The sequence below is a fragment of the Danio rerio genome, chromosome 22, assembly GCF_049306965.1.
Source record: "Danio rerio strain Tuebingen ecotype United States chromosome 22, GRCz12tu, whole genome shotgun sequence".
Taxonomy (NCBI): domain Eukaryota; kingdom Metazoa; phylum Chordata; class Actinopteri; order Cypriniformes; family Danionidae; genus Danio; species Danio rerio.
The window spans coordinates 10256068-10273741 of NC_133197.1; the positions used below are offsets into that span (position 1 = coordinate 10256068).

Here is a 17674-nt window from a genome sequence, read left to right on the forward strand (position 1 = left end):
GGGGGCCGTTTGAGCTCGGTTACACAGATAAAATAAAAGAATCAGGGAGTATAACAAAAATTAATTTTAATAATTTAATGCGTCGCAGCACAGCCAGAGCATCCTAAGGAGGGGGTAAAAAAGGTAAGACGCCGATTTGACACCACACACGCGAGGTTAATCGCTAACATTGTGCTTTGTTGGTTGTATTTGAGCACAGTTAGCACGGATGCTAACGTCAACAAAAGAGAGCATCGCGGGCTCGTGCTAACGCGCTAACAGTTAGCCGCTCGATAGGCTCGTAATGGAGCTGTTTTAACACCAAACGCGTGTAATATAACGCAGTACGTCTGTCTGTTTGGGTCTGAGGTGATATGCAGCTGATTTTCGGGATATTGGGTGAGTTTTTAGCCGGGTTGTTCATGTGGTAGCGGCTGCTGCTGGTCACATAGTACAGTTATGTAAATGTGCCTCATTCTGTTTAGTCTGAAAAAGCGCTGTAAAATGACTTCTGTTTTACATGTGAGGGAAATGTGAGATATTGGAGTGTTGGTGTGATCAAATATGATGTAGATATTTGTGTAAACAGCGGATTTGTGGAGAAGAGCAGGTGCAGAAGAGCTGAACAATCTACCTGAGCTCAAATTCATTTCACACAGAAAAATAGTTGAGAAACCTGAAAATATTTAGAATTTGTGATGGAGTTTGATGTGTGGGATTCTGTTTTTGTGTTTGCTTTGAATAGAATTGAGGTCAGTGGGTTTGTAATGCTAAAAGTTGTCATGGTGATGGATTTCATACATTTAATTCATTCATTTATAGGTTATGTTTATGGAGATATAAATCTCTATAGCTCATTAATTGTCAGCAGAAAGGAACTGCATAGTTTTTAGATACTTTTATTGTTAGGTTGGATTGAAAGTTATTGAATTTCTGCACATTCTTGTTTGGAGCAGATGTAGGGGTAAGCGATGTGGTATAATAAACGATTATATATATATATGTATGTGTGTGTGTGTGTGTGTGTGTATATAGTTAAAGTCAGAATGATTAGGCCCCCCCTGTTTATTTTTTTCCCCATTTTCTGTTTGACGGAGTGCAGATTTCAACACATTTGTAAACATAATAGTTTAAATAACTCATTTCTAATAACTAATGTGCTGCTGATGATGTGACAATAAAAGTGATTTGATTTTAACTTATTTATTTTGTCTTTGCCATGATGACAGTAAATAATATTTGACTAGATATTTTTTAGACACTAGTATTCCGCTTAAAGTGACATTTAAAGGCTTAACTGGGTTAACTAGGCAAGTTAGGGTAATTAGGCAAATCAATGTGTAACTATGATTTGTTTTGCAAATAGTCGAAAAAATATATAGCTTAAAGGGGCAAATAATTTCAACCATAAAATGTTTATTAAAATTTTTTAAAACTGCCTTTATTTTAGTCAAAATAAAGCAAATAAGACTTTCTCCAGAAGAAAAATGTTATCGGACATACTGTGAAAATTTCTTAGCTCTGTTAAACATCATCTGGCTGATATTTAAAAAAGAAAAATAAATTCAAAGGAGGACTAATAATTCTGACTTCAACTGTATATATCAGTTGTTAATGCTTCTATATTTAAAAGAGTACCCCAACAATGACTGAAGCCACAAAATCTAGAGGGTTCATTAAATGGCATAACATATTTAAGTTTTCGGCGTCCAACAATTTGCTACATCTTTAATATCAACACTCTTTTAGATTCTTATTGGTGCACACATTTCTGCTGTGTTTTTGACTCTTCGAGTCGAATATCGTTTATCAGCCCAGCCCAAGTTCACTTAAAGTTAAGGATGTCACTGTTTACTATTTTTTTCTTTCTTTCTTTCTTTCTTTCTTTCTTTCTTTCTTTCTTTCTTTCTTTCTTTCTTTCTTTCTTTGTAAAATAAAAATTGAGATGTTTTGTAGAATGTCAGAGCTGCTCTTTTCTGTGTAAATTAACTGAACTTGTCAGTTTTTGAAGTATTTGTTTTTATTGGCAAAAAATTGAAGGTGTTATAAAGTGCCATTTTTATAAGATCTAACGAATATATCTAAATAATTATTAATACTAAATATTGCACAATTATATTTATATAATAATTTAAATAATAAAGAAATGGTTTTTATTAGTCTAATATATAATATTTTTATATAAACAATAAATGCAGGACAATTTAAAATTTGTATTATTGTTTATTTAAATTATTGTTATTAAGATATTTTATTAGTATAATAATTATTAATTATTGTAAATAAAGATGTTCAAAATTTACAATGATACATAAAAAAATGTCTTATTTAAAAATATAACGGCTGTTAAATGTTGCCTGTTATACATAATAATTTACACGTGTAATAAAGCAACAACTATCTTTTATTATTAGAATTTTATTTAGGTGTCACAGTGGCGCAGTGGGTAGCTCGATCGCCTCAGCAAGAACGCCACTGGTTCAAGCACCGGCTGGGTCAGTTGGCATTTCTGTGTGGAGTTTGCTTGTTCTCCCTGTGTTGGCATGGGTTTCCTCTGGATGCTCCGGTTTTCCCTACAGTCCAAAAACATGCGCTACTGACCTTATTCTGCAATGCGGAAGTGCGCTCGTTTCTGGGATTGCTTTAGAACTTCCAAATCAGTCGCCTATGGGCGAAATGACTAGGAATACTAAACGGCAGAAAACCGTCAAACTACTTGCTCAACAAACAATTGTTTGCATGACTACACAGTCCAAGTAGAAAAATATAATAAGGAAATATCAGTTTGCAACATCAAGCAGCATAACAAGCTGTTTTTAAAGTCTAGAAATGAATGGAAGTGAATGAGACCGGAAGTCTTGAGAAAAAAAATTCAAATGGCCAAAAATTGCCTGTAGTGTATGTGTTTGAATGCAAGAGTGTATGGGTGTTTCTCAGTGATAGGGTGCAGCTGGAAGGGAAACTGCTGCATAAAAACATATGCTGGATATGTTGGTGGTTCAGTCCGCTGTGTGTGTGTGTGTGTGTGTACGTGTTTTTGTGACATATCAGGACACAAATCTGTATAATGACATGGGTATGACACAGGTATTACAAAAAGGAGGTGAAATATGAGGACATTGGTGACGTCTTCATTTCTCAAAATGCTTATAAATCCTACAGAAAGAGTTTTATCAGAGAGTAAAGCTGCACACAGTCTCCTGTGATGGTTGGGTTTAGGGGTGGGGTGAAGGGCAATACAATATATGGTTTGGACAGTATAAAATGAATGGAAACCTGTATAATGTCTCCACTTTTCACAAAAACAAACGAGTGTGTGTGTGTGTGTGTGTGTGTGCAAAAAAACTAAAGTGTTATTTCTGATATGTAAAGAAACGTTTATTTACAAAATATATATAAATTGTTATTAAAAACTGATTTAAATCTCAAACACATTCATAAAATCACAAATTAAGCGTTTAAATGTATTACTAAAATGTACATGTTCATATTTATAGATGCAATTACATTTTTAAAAAGCTAAAAACTTGATTTGGCGTCTTAATTTTGCTTTGGGGGGATTTATATCATAACCCAACCTCATTTACTTTCATTCTGTGAGCAACTGCAGCTGCGATGATACTCGTAATATTCACCCTCTCATACGTCACTCAAGGAAAACACAACCTGTTCAGTTTTAAAAACAACAGCCGGCGATCTTGCTGTAAGTTTCTGTCAGTCCAGACTGCATGAACCTGTGTGTGCAGGCGGAGCGGCAGGTGCCGTCTGTAGGTGCGTCTGCATGAGTGTGTGACTCAGGCTGTTGTTGTGGAACAGGCTGTGCTGTACTGTGTGAATGTGTCAGTGTGTCACGGCCAGCATGGCCTACATTCACACAGCAGCCTTCTCTTATATAACCCGCACTTATGTAAGCAGGCCTCAATCTCGCGCTCCCTGTCCTCCCTCTTCTGTTTTTTTTTCCTTCTAGATCTTTCTCTTTCTTCTTTTTAACACGAAACTCCGACTGCCAAATTACATTTTTTGTGTGAGTCGCGTTTGGCTTTAATGCTTCAAGGGATGGTTCAGCCAAAAAGGAAAACTAGCGGTTAATTACTCGCCCTCAGGCCATCCAAGATGAAGGCGACTTTTTTTTTCACAAGGAGAATAAAGAAGATTTTTAGCTGAAACTTGTGGTCTTTGCTGATTCATGAAATGTAAGTAAATGGCTACTGGCTTACTTTGCGAATTAAAAAACAGAGCATGACAGCACAAAATTAAAACAATCCAGACTTAGCAAAGGCTGTCAAGTGTCGTTTTAAGAAATTATGTTGTTGTCAATGATGTGGTTATAGTTAGAGTTGGGAATTAACCGCGGTTTACAGGACTGAATCAGATTTCAGACTTCAGTGCTATTTAAGTGCCTAAGCTGTGTATTTAAGGGGCACATGAGTTATTACTTGTTTATTATAAAGACGTCATCTGCTCTATTTTAAATCAGTAACCTGTAATTATTCTCACTGTTATTTATATTTACTGTTAAACTTGCACAGCTCGAGTTTTTCATATGTAACATGTATGAGCAGCTTACATTTTACATTATTCTGCACTACTTAGTTTGTCCACAAGATGTCAGTGCTGATTCAAGTTGTTATTTGTTTAACAGTATGCAAAGAACAAGTAGACAAAACAACAACAACATCTCTATTGAAAGCCAGAAAGACCATTTCAAACTGCACGTGGATTTCCGAAAATTGCGTTTAGAGATTAAGCAAATTTTATTCAGATGCAAATGGCATTTATAATTGGCCATAAATGTATTATTTTTATTTATTTGGCTGAAACAGAATAACAGATAAAAAAATAAACTGAATAAAGGCTATTATTGTGCTAGACTGGCCGATTATTTGAAATTAAATTGCGATTCAGCAAACACTACGATTCTCATGCACATCTTGTCAGGAAAAAGCTAATTCTGCTCTAATGGACCCTTTTCGCAAAGGGTTAGGATGAATTTAACAGTCAGTTTTTAATATTTAGTTTTTACAAAAATCTCTCAACATTTATATTCATTTATGAATATATTATATCATAAATGCGTCAAATTACAAAAAAATTAATTACCGCTTATGTGAGGTGTTACTAACGCAACGTCTATGGGGCTGAGAGTACATTTTTTATAATTCTCTCCTCTGGCTGCCATCATCAGTCTCGCACAATTTTTTTCCTGTTTCTGAAAGTCATCATACCATCATGGAGTTTTTCTTTTATTATTTGAGCAGATACGATTATAAATAAATTATTTGTTGTACTCTCCGATACACTGCGCTCTTAAGTTTACCTGTCACGCCTTCTGCTACTGAGAAACTCATAAATGAGAAAAGGGTCTATAACCCACCAACAGAACATTTCTATGTAGTATACTTGTTCCTGCTGCTAGCAATAGCGATACTATGCTGTCAGGGCAACATTGATAACATGGCACCTTGACTCATTCACTGTCAACAAAGTGTTTTTATTGGCTTGTGTTTTTCAAAATCATTGTACAATTTAAGCTACTGAGTTGCATTTAAAAATATTACAAAGCAGTTTTGGATTTTGGCCAAGTGCATGAAGAAAATTTCTGATTGAACATTTTGGATTACATTTCGATGCTTCTCTGGTAACATTGCTGAGATCAGTCCTGGAATGATTTTTGTGTGCACAAAAGCTGGAACATATTACTTGGGTATTTTCCAGATTTTCTCTGTAATAGGGGATGTAGACATGTGTAGACAGGTGCAAATATGAAGGGAATAATGATATCACCTATACTGTAATAGTACAAAGATATTTTTAGCACTCATAACATTTGTGAAAAAGTGGACAGTTGTTGACAAGTTGTTGCATGAAAAGTTTAATATGAGACTTTTAAGTAATTGGCAAATAATTGCAGACATTTGGAACTGGTTTGTGGCATACCAAGTATGCAGAATGTTTTGTGGTTGTAAATACTGTTGCAGTCATTTAGTGTTTAGGGTTAGGTGCTACCTAAAAGTAGTAGGCCTGCACAATGTTGAAAATCTGTTCCAGAATTTTTTCCAGTTCCACAAGATGGCTTGAATAACACTATTGCATGGTTTTCTGGGAGTCTGGTGCACAAATTACTTAATCACAATGCAAAAAAAAAATGCTTTTCTTACTTTTGTCTTGTTTCTAGTCCAAATTAGGGTTGTCATGATACCGTTAATTCAGGCCACGATACTATACCAGCTAAAGTATCGCAATACCAAGTCGTATTGTGATACAGTATTAATTCATAACTCAAATCTATGAAATAAAGCAAATAATCAGAAATACTATATTCGATATGTCATAATACTTAAATTCAATTCAGAATTCTCTTATTATTGAAAACATATCATTTGTACACTTTTATTTGTATATACAAATCAAATCAAATCACTTTTATTGTCACATCATCAGCAGCACGTGTGCAGCACGTGGCTCCAGCCAGTACAAAATACAGACAGTGCAAATACAACGACAGTGCAAAATACAGACAGTGCAAACAAAATGACGGTGCAAAATACAACCGCATACTCCTCAAAAAAAAAAAATGTAAAATTGACAGCGATATGAACAATATTGTGGGTTTTGTTGTTATTGCTATAATAATGATAAAATAAATAAATAAATCTTTGATCACGACATAGGATCTATCATACCTGCAGCAAGCTAAGACCCATATGCAGACAGTTAAAATGTGTGATTTTAGTGATTTCTCCACATGCAACATTACCTATTGTAGAACTGTTAATGACGATACTACCATTTTCAGACTACAGTGGCGTCTTCAGTATTTTATAGCCATAGTATCATAGTGCTACCGAAGTACCGGTAAATCGTGCAACCCAAGTCCAAATATCTAAAAATTCTTATATATCAAGTAAAATTATCGTTTTGATTTCAACTTCAGAAGAAATAAGACAAAATTAAAAGAGTTTTTCCTTAAAACAAGCAAATTGATCTGCCAGTTAGGGTGTGTAAAGTAATATTGGAATTGCATTGAAATGTAGATATTTGAACTAGAAACAAGACAAAAATCTTAAGTCAGAAAATCTTTTTTCTCTTTTGCATAAATTGTATGAATACATTAATTAAATACAATTATGTAGCTCCTGGTCAACTATAATTATTGCATATCATGCAATGTGAGTATTGCAGATGCATACATTGTGATATTGATGCTGAAAGGGTTTATTGTGCAGCTCTAAAAAGTAGTTTAAAAAAGCACGCAGACCAGGGTCAGAAATTACTAAGCATCTGAGGCAAAAGTGACAATCAATTGAACAAACATATCTCCCAAATTCAAGATTCAAGGGGGCCAAAATGCATATATACACATCATCTTGGTGCTTAGAGAATTATTTTGATGTAACTCTTGATTCGCTGCTTAAGAAACATTTCTTATTATTATTATCAGTGTTGAAAATGGTTGTGCTGCTTATTTTTTGGATGAAGCTGATCCATTTGTTTTCAAGTTACTTTGATGAATGGAGATATGTGACACTGGACCACAACCAGTCAAAAGGCTTGACTTTTCTTGACTGCATCTGAAAGCTGGTTATGTAAGCTTTCCATTGATGTATGGATTGTTATGTAGACTTTTGTATTTGGCCATGATACAACTATTGGAAAATCTGAAATCTGAGGGTTAAAAAAACTAAACATTGAAGAAAAAGTTGTCGAAATTAAGTTCTTAACAATGCATATCACTTATACAACTATATTTACAGTAGTAAATTTACTGAATGTCTTCATGGAACATAATCATTACATAATGTTCTAATGATTTTTGGCATAAAAGAAATTCCATAATTTTGACTTATGCTATTTTTTGGGGGCTATTCCTACAAATATACCAGTGCAATATCAGACTAGTTTTGTTGTGGCACATATTATTAATGTTTTTACCACAACTTCTGATCATTTTAAAGCATGTTTGCCGAATAAACATGTTATTTTCTTATTCTATTCCTCAGGAGGTCTGAATGGAGATGTGTAAGTAATGCTCTTGGAGACCCAGGGGACGCCATGTCTGAAGAGGCGATCTCAGGAAGCGACCTGGAGCCCAGCCTTAACAGTGAAGAGGAGGAGGAGGAGGAGGAGATGGACGAGGAGGAGGAAGAGGATGGAGAGAACGATGGCGATGATGAGGAAGACGCAGGCGGTGAGCAGCAGTTTTGAGTTTGATTAAGACGTTTACACGAGGTCAAGCGCATTAGGTTTCCGTCTGGCATCATGGCAAATGCTAGCGCTCGTCTTTCTGACTGTATTATGAATTATTGATGCGTTGGTGTTTTCTCTGAACAGACCAGCTTGAGAGCCTGGAGATGGAGGATCGGAGAGATCCCAGCAGTCCGGCACCTACCTCACCAATGTCTGGAGACTCCAGCCCCGAACGCTTGTCACGGCCCGCATCCCGGCCCTCGTCCACCTCACGGACGTCATCGCGACCCGGATCTCAGCCACCATCCAGCCCGGACACCCGCAGCAATGCATCTGCAAACAGCAACACTAAAAAGAAGACGTCCAAAACCTCCAAACCAGCTCACCTAAGGAGAAACATCCGGTATTCTGATCATTCACAGCTCTTAACTTTCATTTTCTGTTTAGTTATCTGCTTTTGTATCTCTCTATGAATTTTTATTGGACGAATGGATGATGCTTAATACAGGATTAAACAGTGTCCAGAAATATTTAAAAATGTGTTTGTAATGCTTTTTTTTTCTTTTTTACAAAGTGACAAAACCAAATGGTAGCCTGGCATAATACTTTATTTTTCAACTTTTTTAAAGCAATTTGAATAGGATAGATTAAATTTTTTAAGTCATGTATGCAAATATATTTAAGTAAAATAGAAACACAATCAATGAGTACATTTCCATGGACATCAATAGTTCGATTTTAATACGATTAAGACAATACTCTGATTGAGAGTCTACCACCGGGCTATTCAATTAGTTTGTCATGGGGGCCGGTTCATGAAAAGCATCCCAAACCAAGGGCCGGAGAGATATGACTTGATAACACAATATGAATGATAACACAACATAATTTATGCTGTATTTTTGCTCCTTAAGACACCCAAGTTGGCTTTTTTTGCATTAAAACGTTAATATATTGTATTTTGAAACGGCATAAAATCACTGCATTGTACAATATGCAGTACGAAAATGTACAAACAACTTTTTTTTTTTTTTTAAACATTCAATTTTTTCAGAGCACAACAAAAGCACTGCATTGCTGAAGTAGGCTTCTTCTGCATTCAGACACATTCAGATGCTATGTTTTAAACTGCATTACAATTATGGATTATAGATTTGGGTTGTACGATGTATAGTCTGAAGAATAATCATGGTTTCACGGTTCTCATGTCTAATGTAAATTTAAGCTTTTTATTAGGTAAGTAGCTATTTAGATTAACTGTTGTTATTATCTGTGTTCATACATACATAATCATTTTAATAATATTTTGTCTAACATATCTTTCGTTTACATTGCACTGAAAGGCACACACATCTCTCACTGTAAGATGTTTTCTACTGCGTGCGCCTGGGATCGCTCTGTTTGTGCGTGCATATTGTCATATATTCTTACATTAGAAATAACAAACTTGCAAGACGAAAAGACGTGATATGGGAACAGCCGCTGCTGTAGTTAATCCGGTGTGCGTGCGTATTAGACTCGGTGTGCATACTTGGAACTTTAAACTAGCGCACTGTTGGCTTGGCGACTTGGCATAACTTAGTTTAATTGCAGCAGTTTCGTTTCGTTCCGTGTAACAGAAATGCGGCTTAGAGAAGCCTTTGCGATTAATTAACTGTGGCGAATTAAATCGCAGTTTATAGTGAAATCGGCTAATTGTTGCATCCCTAATAACGAAATCATTGCATTATAGAAAAGGCCTTTTCTACAAACATATCCTAATGTGCCCAGCCACTATCTGATGGTGACTCACGCTCTGCGCAGCCTCTGCAGCTCATGCTGTTTTGAACAGACGCACGTCACTTCATAACATTAGCGCACGTTTTTCGACTGAACTAAATTTATTTTTGATGTCTTGATCACACTGTTTCGAGGGCCAGAACAAATTGCCTCGGGGGCCGGGTTTGACCCGCGGGCCGCTAATTAAATAGCCCTGGTCTACCATGTAAACAGTGATTCAGATGTAGAGCAGTGCTTCCCCCACAAAGACTTCACTTAGGCAGGCTGCCCAAGTATATTAACGGCTGCCCAAGTATATTTAATGTTTTTCTTTTTTTAACTATTAACATCCGCTCAATATGTGCTTGACTTCCATAGTATGTAAAGTCAATGGATAAGAAACTAAATGAGGCTTGGTACAAGCAAGAAGCGAGTATATTACACTTTTAGTTTCACTTTTAGGTAAAATATCCCTTTAAATAATCGTTAATTATTAAATAGCTTTTTATATCGCTAATTAGACATGATTAGCATAGCACAGTAGTCTATTTTGATCATATTCAGTATAGATTTGCCCACATTGAAATATCCGTGGAGCTTTACTTTGACATTTTCTTGAGCGACAATGACGTCGACTGCAGCTTTGTTGTACAGCATACCTACCAAAAGGGAACTATTGGTACCCCTTTGGCAGTGGAGACACAAGCCTGATAAAGCTGACCCGTACCGAACCATACTGTACTGTACCACCCATATGAGTTTTCTCCTACTGTCTAAAACAAAATAATATATTTAGAAAAATGCTGTTTTCTGGCATCAATTTACTTCCATAGTAGGAAATAAAATGTATTGAAAAATGTAAATGTGAAGAAAAAGTCAATGGAAAAGAAATTAAAACTGGTTTGTTACCTGGTGAGTAAATGACTAAATTTCCACTTTTGGGTGAACTTTCCCTTTGAATACTGCCTTAAATATTAAATAGCTTTTTTTTAAATGGCTAATCAGACATGATTTGTGTTGCACAGCAGTGTATTTCAGTCATATTCTGAATAGAATCGCCCCCACTGAAATCTCATTGTGTGCGTACTGATCACCGTTTCACTTAATTACAATGATTTACCCTCCTGCTCATGGCATCTCTCTGCTTCGGTTCGCAGGAAGCTCCTCACGGAGAACCAGCTGGAAGCGGGAACCAAAGCTGCTCAGCAGGAGGAGCTGGAGAGACGGCGGCGTCTTGAACAGCAGAGGAAAGAGTTTTCTCTTCACGCAGGTCAGACTCGCTCCTCCTCTCTGTGGGAATGTATTTTTTTATTATTACTGATGTGGTTTGCTCATTGGTTGTGTTGTGTGTCTGTTGCACAGATTTAGCCACTGCAGCAGCTGGATCCAAACAGGAAGTGATCTGTCTGGACAGCAGTGGAGACGAGGGTGAGGAGAAAGAAGCCCCGCCTCCTCCGCTTCCTGACCACAGAGATGGTAAAGTCAAAATTAAGAAGAAGCACTATTAATTATATTTGTTAAAAATGTATTATTGTTGTGTTGTTTGAGTAATTTGTAGTATTGATGGTTATAAATTATAATATATCAGGATTTATGATTTTATTTATATAATCTATTTTTAATTAAAAGGCACATAACCATTTAAAGAAAAAGCCAGATGTTAATGTGACTAAACTCTTTCTCTTTTAAGTAAGTTAGGATTATCAAATTTGTTTCTGTTGTGCTTAATAGCAGAATAATGATGGAGATATATTTTGAGAAATTGTTAGAACTTTTCTTGAAAGTCAACTTTACATACAATAAGATTATTTTGCCACTGAAAAAGCTCAGATGATGGTGTCAAGGGTTTGGAAGTCTCTGATTGGCTAATTGACAACATTTGAGTTAATTGAAGGCACAACTGTAGAATAGTATTTAAGGAAAAACTCAAACATACTGCTTCCTTGTGTGAAAACATAAAAAAAAATGAACATGCCAGAGTCAACAAAAATAAAGCCAGGTTACAATTAGCTAAATGACACTGGGAAAACAAATTTGGTGACATGACCAGTGTTACATTTGGAGGACAAAGGGGAAAGCTTACAAGCCTAGGAATACCATCCCATCTGTGAAGTATGAGGGTGGCAGAATCATGTTGTGAAGCTGTTTTTCTGCAGGAGGGACTGGTCCACTTCACAGCATAGATGGAATCATGAAGAAAAACATTATGTAGAAATACTAAAGCAACATCTCAAGACATCAGCCAGGAAATTAAAACTTGGCCACAAATGGGTCTTCCAAACAGACCATGACCCTAAGCATACTGCCCAATTAGTTAAAATGTGCTTTATGGACACAGAGTGAATGTTTTGGAGTGGCCATCACAAAGCCCTGATGTCAATCCTATAGAACATTTGTGGGCAGAGTAGAAAAAGCAAGACAGCCAACTAATCTTACACCAATTCCGTCAGGAGGAATGGGACAAAATTCCTTCAAACAATTGTGAGAAGTTTGTCAAAGGATATCTAAAACATTTGACCTAAGTTTTACAGTTTTAAAGCAAAGCTAAAAAAATACCAAGAAAATGTATGTAAATGTTTTACTGTCTAGAAATTAATAAAAATTATCTTATTATTCTGGCATTTAGCAAATGTAAATCATTTAGGTAATCCTAATCTTAGTTTAGTGTGATTTACCATCAGACGTTTTTAAAAAATGGTTATGTTTCTTTTTTTTTAAGAGTGTATGTAAACTTCTGGTTTCAACTGTATGTATGTATGTTTATGTATACATAGTAATATTATTATTTACATATAATATAAAGTATGTACACCACACAAAACCTAAAATCAGTAAATAATTCTAAATGGTAGGCTTTTGTAAATATTAATAATTGTTTTGTAATTTAATTAAAAGCTGTAATGCTCTTTATGTATTAAAATATAACTTTTGATAATCACATATATTCAGCATAAGAACATATGTCACAAACTGATAAATGATTATGTTCATATTAACAGTGAATAAAAGGTTTTATTTGTAATATAATCATGTTAAATACACACAATTAAATGTTGTTTTGCTTATCATTGTCATTATTTTGTATTTCGTATTTAATCTCATTTTGTTATGTAATTGTGTGTATATTAAACATTTTGTCGATTGTATTCTTTAAATAAAAATTTAATTTGTTGAATTGAACAGATCTATAATGCTCCTGCTGCGTTTGTGTTGTTCAGATGTGATCGAGTTGAGTTCAGGCGATGAAGGCGATGCTCTGCGGATCAGCAGTGAGGAGGAAGAGGATCGCTCGCTCACTCCGGGCACAGAGGAGAGCAGCGGCTCCCACATCAACGACTCCCTCAATCAGCCGGACAGCCAGGGCAGAGTTCTGATCAACATCAACCATCCTGCAGAAGAGGAGGACCTTTTCCTCGCCCCGCAGCTCGCCCGCGCTGTCAAACCACACCAGGTACTGCTGTTTACACTAAAGCCTGGTTTATACTTCTGTATCAAGTGACCGGCATAACTCACGGCGCAGGCAACGCGCACAGCTGTGCATTTATACTTCTGCGCGCTGTCTCTGTTGCTCTGCATTAACACTTCCGAAACGCTAGTTGGCAGTGAGGTGTAAATGTTCCTCTGTGTCGAGTTTCTTTGCTTCTGTTTTGCTTTTCCTGAACACTTCCTGGATGTACAAGTGATTCAAACTCGCTCATTTTGAGGCAGGAACCGGCGGACGTGCAACAACTTTAACTATGAAGTAAACACAAAACAAAACTTTCATTCCGGAGCTCCTTCACGGGACTCCACACTTGTAAACAATCGCTACATTGGGTTCGCGCCATTCGAGCGGCTCTCGGTCCCGCCCCGACTCGTCAGCGATACCAAGCCGACCAATCACAGAGCTTGCGCTACGCGTTGTTGCGACGCGTAGTTACATTTTTTGAGAGGTACACGTCAGCGACGCCGACGGCCACGGCGAAGGGCTATGCGTCAGCGCCGTAGCATACGCCGGTGTTTGACGCAGAAGTGTAAATCAGCCTTAACTCTGCATTTCACAAAACTGGAAAGAATGAACACTGTTTGTTTGTAGACTTTAAATATTTGACCGTGGAACACAAAACATGCTGCCCGAAATGACTGTATGACTTCTATGCTTTCTTTTCTTAAAATTTACAGCAATTTTTGCAACAGATCTTTCTCTAAATTCAGATTATTTTTGAGATCTAGAGCAATAAATCACATTCACATGCATGTACTCATCTTACTTTGTTCCGTTTTCTCACTATAAATCAGGTGAACCATTAAAACATTTTTGTATCAAGTAGCCTAAAATAAAATGTAAAAAATCTGAGCACACTTTTTTTTTTCTCTGTCTTGTTCAGTCCAGATTAAAATAAAACTAATGTTTGAAAATAAATACTAAGCCATTATTGTTGTTTTGTCGCTTGACATTTGCAAGTCGAGAAATGCTCAACCCATCAGACACTCTTTGCTGCATTCAATGTGTGGACTTTTGCGCTCAACTTCCGTGAAGATTAACTGAAAAAACTTGCTAAGCTGAGCTCTTAAAATGCCATTGATAATGTGTTGTTACAATGCGTCTTAACTGCATGCAACTCAACGCTGCGACGTGTATTAAAAGCTATCTTTTGCATGTTAAAATGAGTTTTTGTCTGAATCATCCGTAAAATCCAAACCAAATGTCTATTTAAGAAACTGTTTCTATTTCTGCGACGTCATGGCTGAACAACAGCTTAAACTACCATGACCGTATTTAACTCGGGTAATGATTATGGGCTTCATTCAGTCTTAAATGCTACCCGTGTGAGTTTGAACATTATTTATACATTGTTTATTTCAATATTTACAAACATTTGTTATTTAACATTAGATTTAACAGATACAGTAATATAAATTGAATTTGGAGGAAATTTAAACCTTTTTTTTTCCCCGTTTTCCATCAGATTGGCGGGATCCGCTTCCTGTATGATAACCTGGTGGAGTCTCTGGAGCGCTATAAGACAAGCAGTGGCTTCGGTTGTATTCTGGCGCACAGTATGGGGCTGGGCAAAACCCTGCAGGTCATCTCCTTCATCGACGTCCTGCTGCGGCACACTGGAGCCAAAACTGTCCTGGCCATCGTTCCTGTGAGTCTCTGACCGCTGAACACTTCATTCGCTCTCAGCTGAGGGTCATGGCTGACGTCTGCTGTGGTTTCTCCTCAGGTGAACACACTACAGAACTGGCTGGCCGAGTTTAACCTCTGGCTGCCTGCTGCTGAGGCTCTGCCCCCTGACACGGACCCACAGCAGGTCTTACCTCGAACCTTCAAGGTCCACATCCTCAACGACGAGCACAAGTATGAAGCTCCTGTTTTTGTGCATTTCAAACTCTGATATCGTGCCAGTGGTTAAGAGCTTGTGTAGGTCTTGTCGCACCACCAAATTAAAGGGGGAAATGATTTATATTTTGCTTGATTATAATGTTGTGGTGTCATTTGAATGAGCAAATATATTAATATTATTTCCATTAATAGTTTTTATTATTCTATTCTATTATAAATTTAGTTTTAAAAATATCAACATTCACATTAATTATGATGTATTTTATGAAGCATTTATGGGATTTTAATATGTAGTATATGTTGTGCATTTAATATATTGATCAAGATTAATAAATCTTGACGACAACCCGGACGAGCCCCCAATTATTACGCCCCAAGTCTAGGGGAAACAACATGGGCATAACAAATGAAGAAAAACAAATGTGTTGGGGTGGTGGATTTCCCAAACAAAACAAAAACTTAATCCAAAAAGACTCCCTTCTATCGACAACCAAACTCAGACACTCAGTTGAGAGTATATATATATAAATAGATTTATCATGGAAAAATGTGGTTAATATAAATGAGCTTCTCTTCAGGGTGACCACAGGCCAAAATAACAAACAAAAGAATCTATAAAGTAAATGCACTAAACTAACTATTACTATTTAAAGAAAAATACAAAAAGCTTACCTCACTCCCTAAACATAAACATAGTCAAAATCCAGGAACTCTACTCCAGGCACCGAACGCAGCAGAAATGACTGTCCCGAACCCTTTTTATAAATGCCTCCTAGACCAGCAGCCAATCAGAACTCAAGATCACGCTGGTATGGGAGCCTATGGAATAAGAGAAAAACAACAAGAAGGCGGGACAAAGAAAAAAGACATGCAATTCGCAACAATAAATAAATAAATAAACTTTAGTCGTAACAATAATCATAATGATTTATGTATTTATAGTTTAATGTAATGCTTTAAATTTTGTTCATTTAAAAAAATAATTAATGAGAATCACTGAAATCTGAATTAAAACAATTTTAAAAACACTTGAGCGTTACAAATACATTAAAATATTAAGAATTTGTATTAAAAAATGTGATTAATGGTGACAATTAATAATATCACAATGCAAAAAAAAATTTATTATTATTTGTTAATTTATTTGTTTACAGTAGTTAGTTCCTTTTATATTAATTAGATTTTAATGCTAAAAAATTCACATTCGCATTAAGCACTGCATAATATTTAAAAAAAAAAAATGCTATCGGCTAAAATGTGCCAAATATAAAACAATAGCCTGAGAGCTGAAATTAAATATTAACAGAAATGAAAGGGTGACAGTCAATAAAAATCAGAATATCTGCCAAATAATTTTTTTCAGTATTTGATAGCGTTTTAAAGTCTAAAAGTTAGCTTTTTTCTTTTTGGTTGAATTAGATTTAAGAGACTAGCAATGCTATCTAGTGTATAGGAGCACTGTCAGTTTCAGTCTTGTTTTTTTTTTTTTTTTTTTGTATGCTCATATTCACAAAACATTAATATCAAAATGTATAACGGTATTACAGAGAGTGTACAGTCTTGGGAGTGGAAAGTAACAAATTAATGTAAAAAAACAAATAAATAGGTAAAAAAATAAAAATAAAAGTACAATCACATCATCTTAGAGTAGTCTTTAAGTGTAGGTTATAACAAATGTACATGAATGACAAGGATCCTGTGTTAATTTAAGAGAGCTATTTTATGTACTCCCAAAGGGGAGACCAAATTGGCCAAAATCTGTCAGATTGTTTATGTTTGTCATAGGTAAGTTTTTTAAATGGTAGCCATGTAGCAATTTGTGATATCCACATTTTAAAAGTTGGAGCCTTTGATGCAGACCAAAGTAGCAAAATACATTTTTTAGCCAAATATACCAAGACAATAAATAACTGAAATGCATCCTTTTCAAACAGGTTGTTTGCATTAAGATTCAATAAATACAAAGCTGGGGAATATTTTCCAGTACCTCATGTTTTTTCTTCCAAAATGGCAAAAATTTTTCACAGTCCCAAAAACAATGAATAAATGTACCTTTATCTTTTTTACCTTTCAAACACAAGTCTGTGGCATTGGCAAACATTTTCTTAATACGAATTGGTCTAATATAGATCCTATTAAAAAAATTAAAATTGAGCTCATGGATCCCAAGAGAGGTAGACTTCAGGTACACATTTATCACATACAATTTTCCAGTCATTGTCTTCAATAGTTTGACCAATATTCTTCTCCCAAACATCCTGAAGTCCTAACCAGGCAGAAGTGCAATTGTTAGACAAAATATCACATGTCCTTGTTATCCATCCTTTTAAACAAGGTGAATTCAGTAAAAGGTATTCAATCTCTGTTGTTTTGGTCCTCAGCTCTCCTTTGTCCAAATTTAGTTTAAAAAAATGTCGTGAT

The 17674-nt window shown here is 35.8% G+C and overlaps 1 protein-coding gene across 3 annotated transcripts in view; it reads left to right on the forward strand.

Annotated features, from left to right (window-relative positions):
• The window catches only part of rad54l2 (RAD54 like 2), a 32011-nt gene continuing 14337 nt past the window's right edge, over nucleotides 1-17674 (forward strand). Inside the window, exons 1-8 of one of the 3 annotated variants that reach the window (XM_682240.11) lie at nucleotides 1-123; nucleotides 7980-8167; nucleotides 8311-8569; nucleotides 11082-11194; nucleotides 11287-11400; nucleotides 13143-13375; nucleotides 14874-15056; nucleotides 15135-15268. In XM_682240.11, coding sequence (XP_687332.3) covers nucleotides 8032-8167; nucleotides 8311-8569; nucleotides 11082-11194; nucleotides 11287-11400; nucleotides 13143-13375; nucleotides 14874-15056; nucleotides 15135-15268 — 1172 coding nt within the window. In that variant the 5' untranslated portion in view covers nucleotides 1-123; nucleotides 7980-8031. Of the gene's footprint in view, nucleotides 124-216; nucleotides 379-3992; nucleotides 4173-7979; nucleotides 8168-8310; nucleotides 8570-11081; nucleotides 11195-11286; nucleotides 11401-13142; nucleotides 13376-14873; nucleotides 15057-15134; nucleotides 15269-17674 lie in introns of those variants that run through there. The other 2 variants (XM_005174006.6, XM_005174005.6) reach the window with 2 other exon arrangements.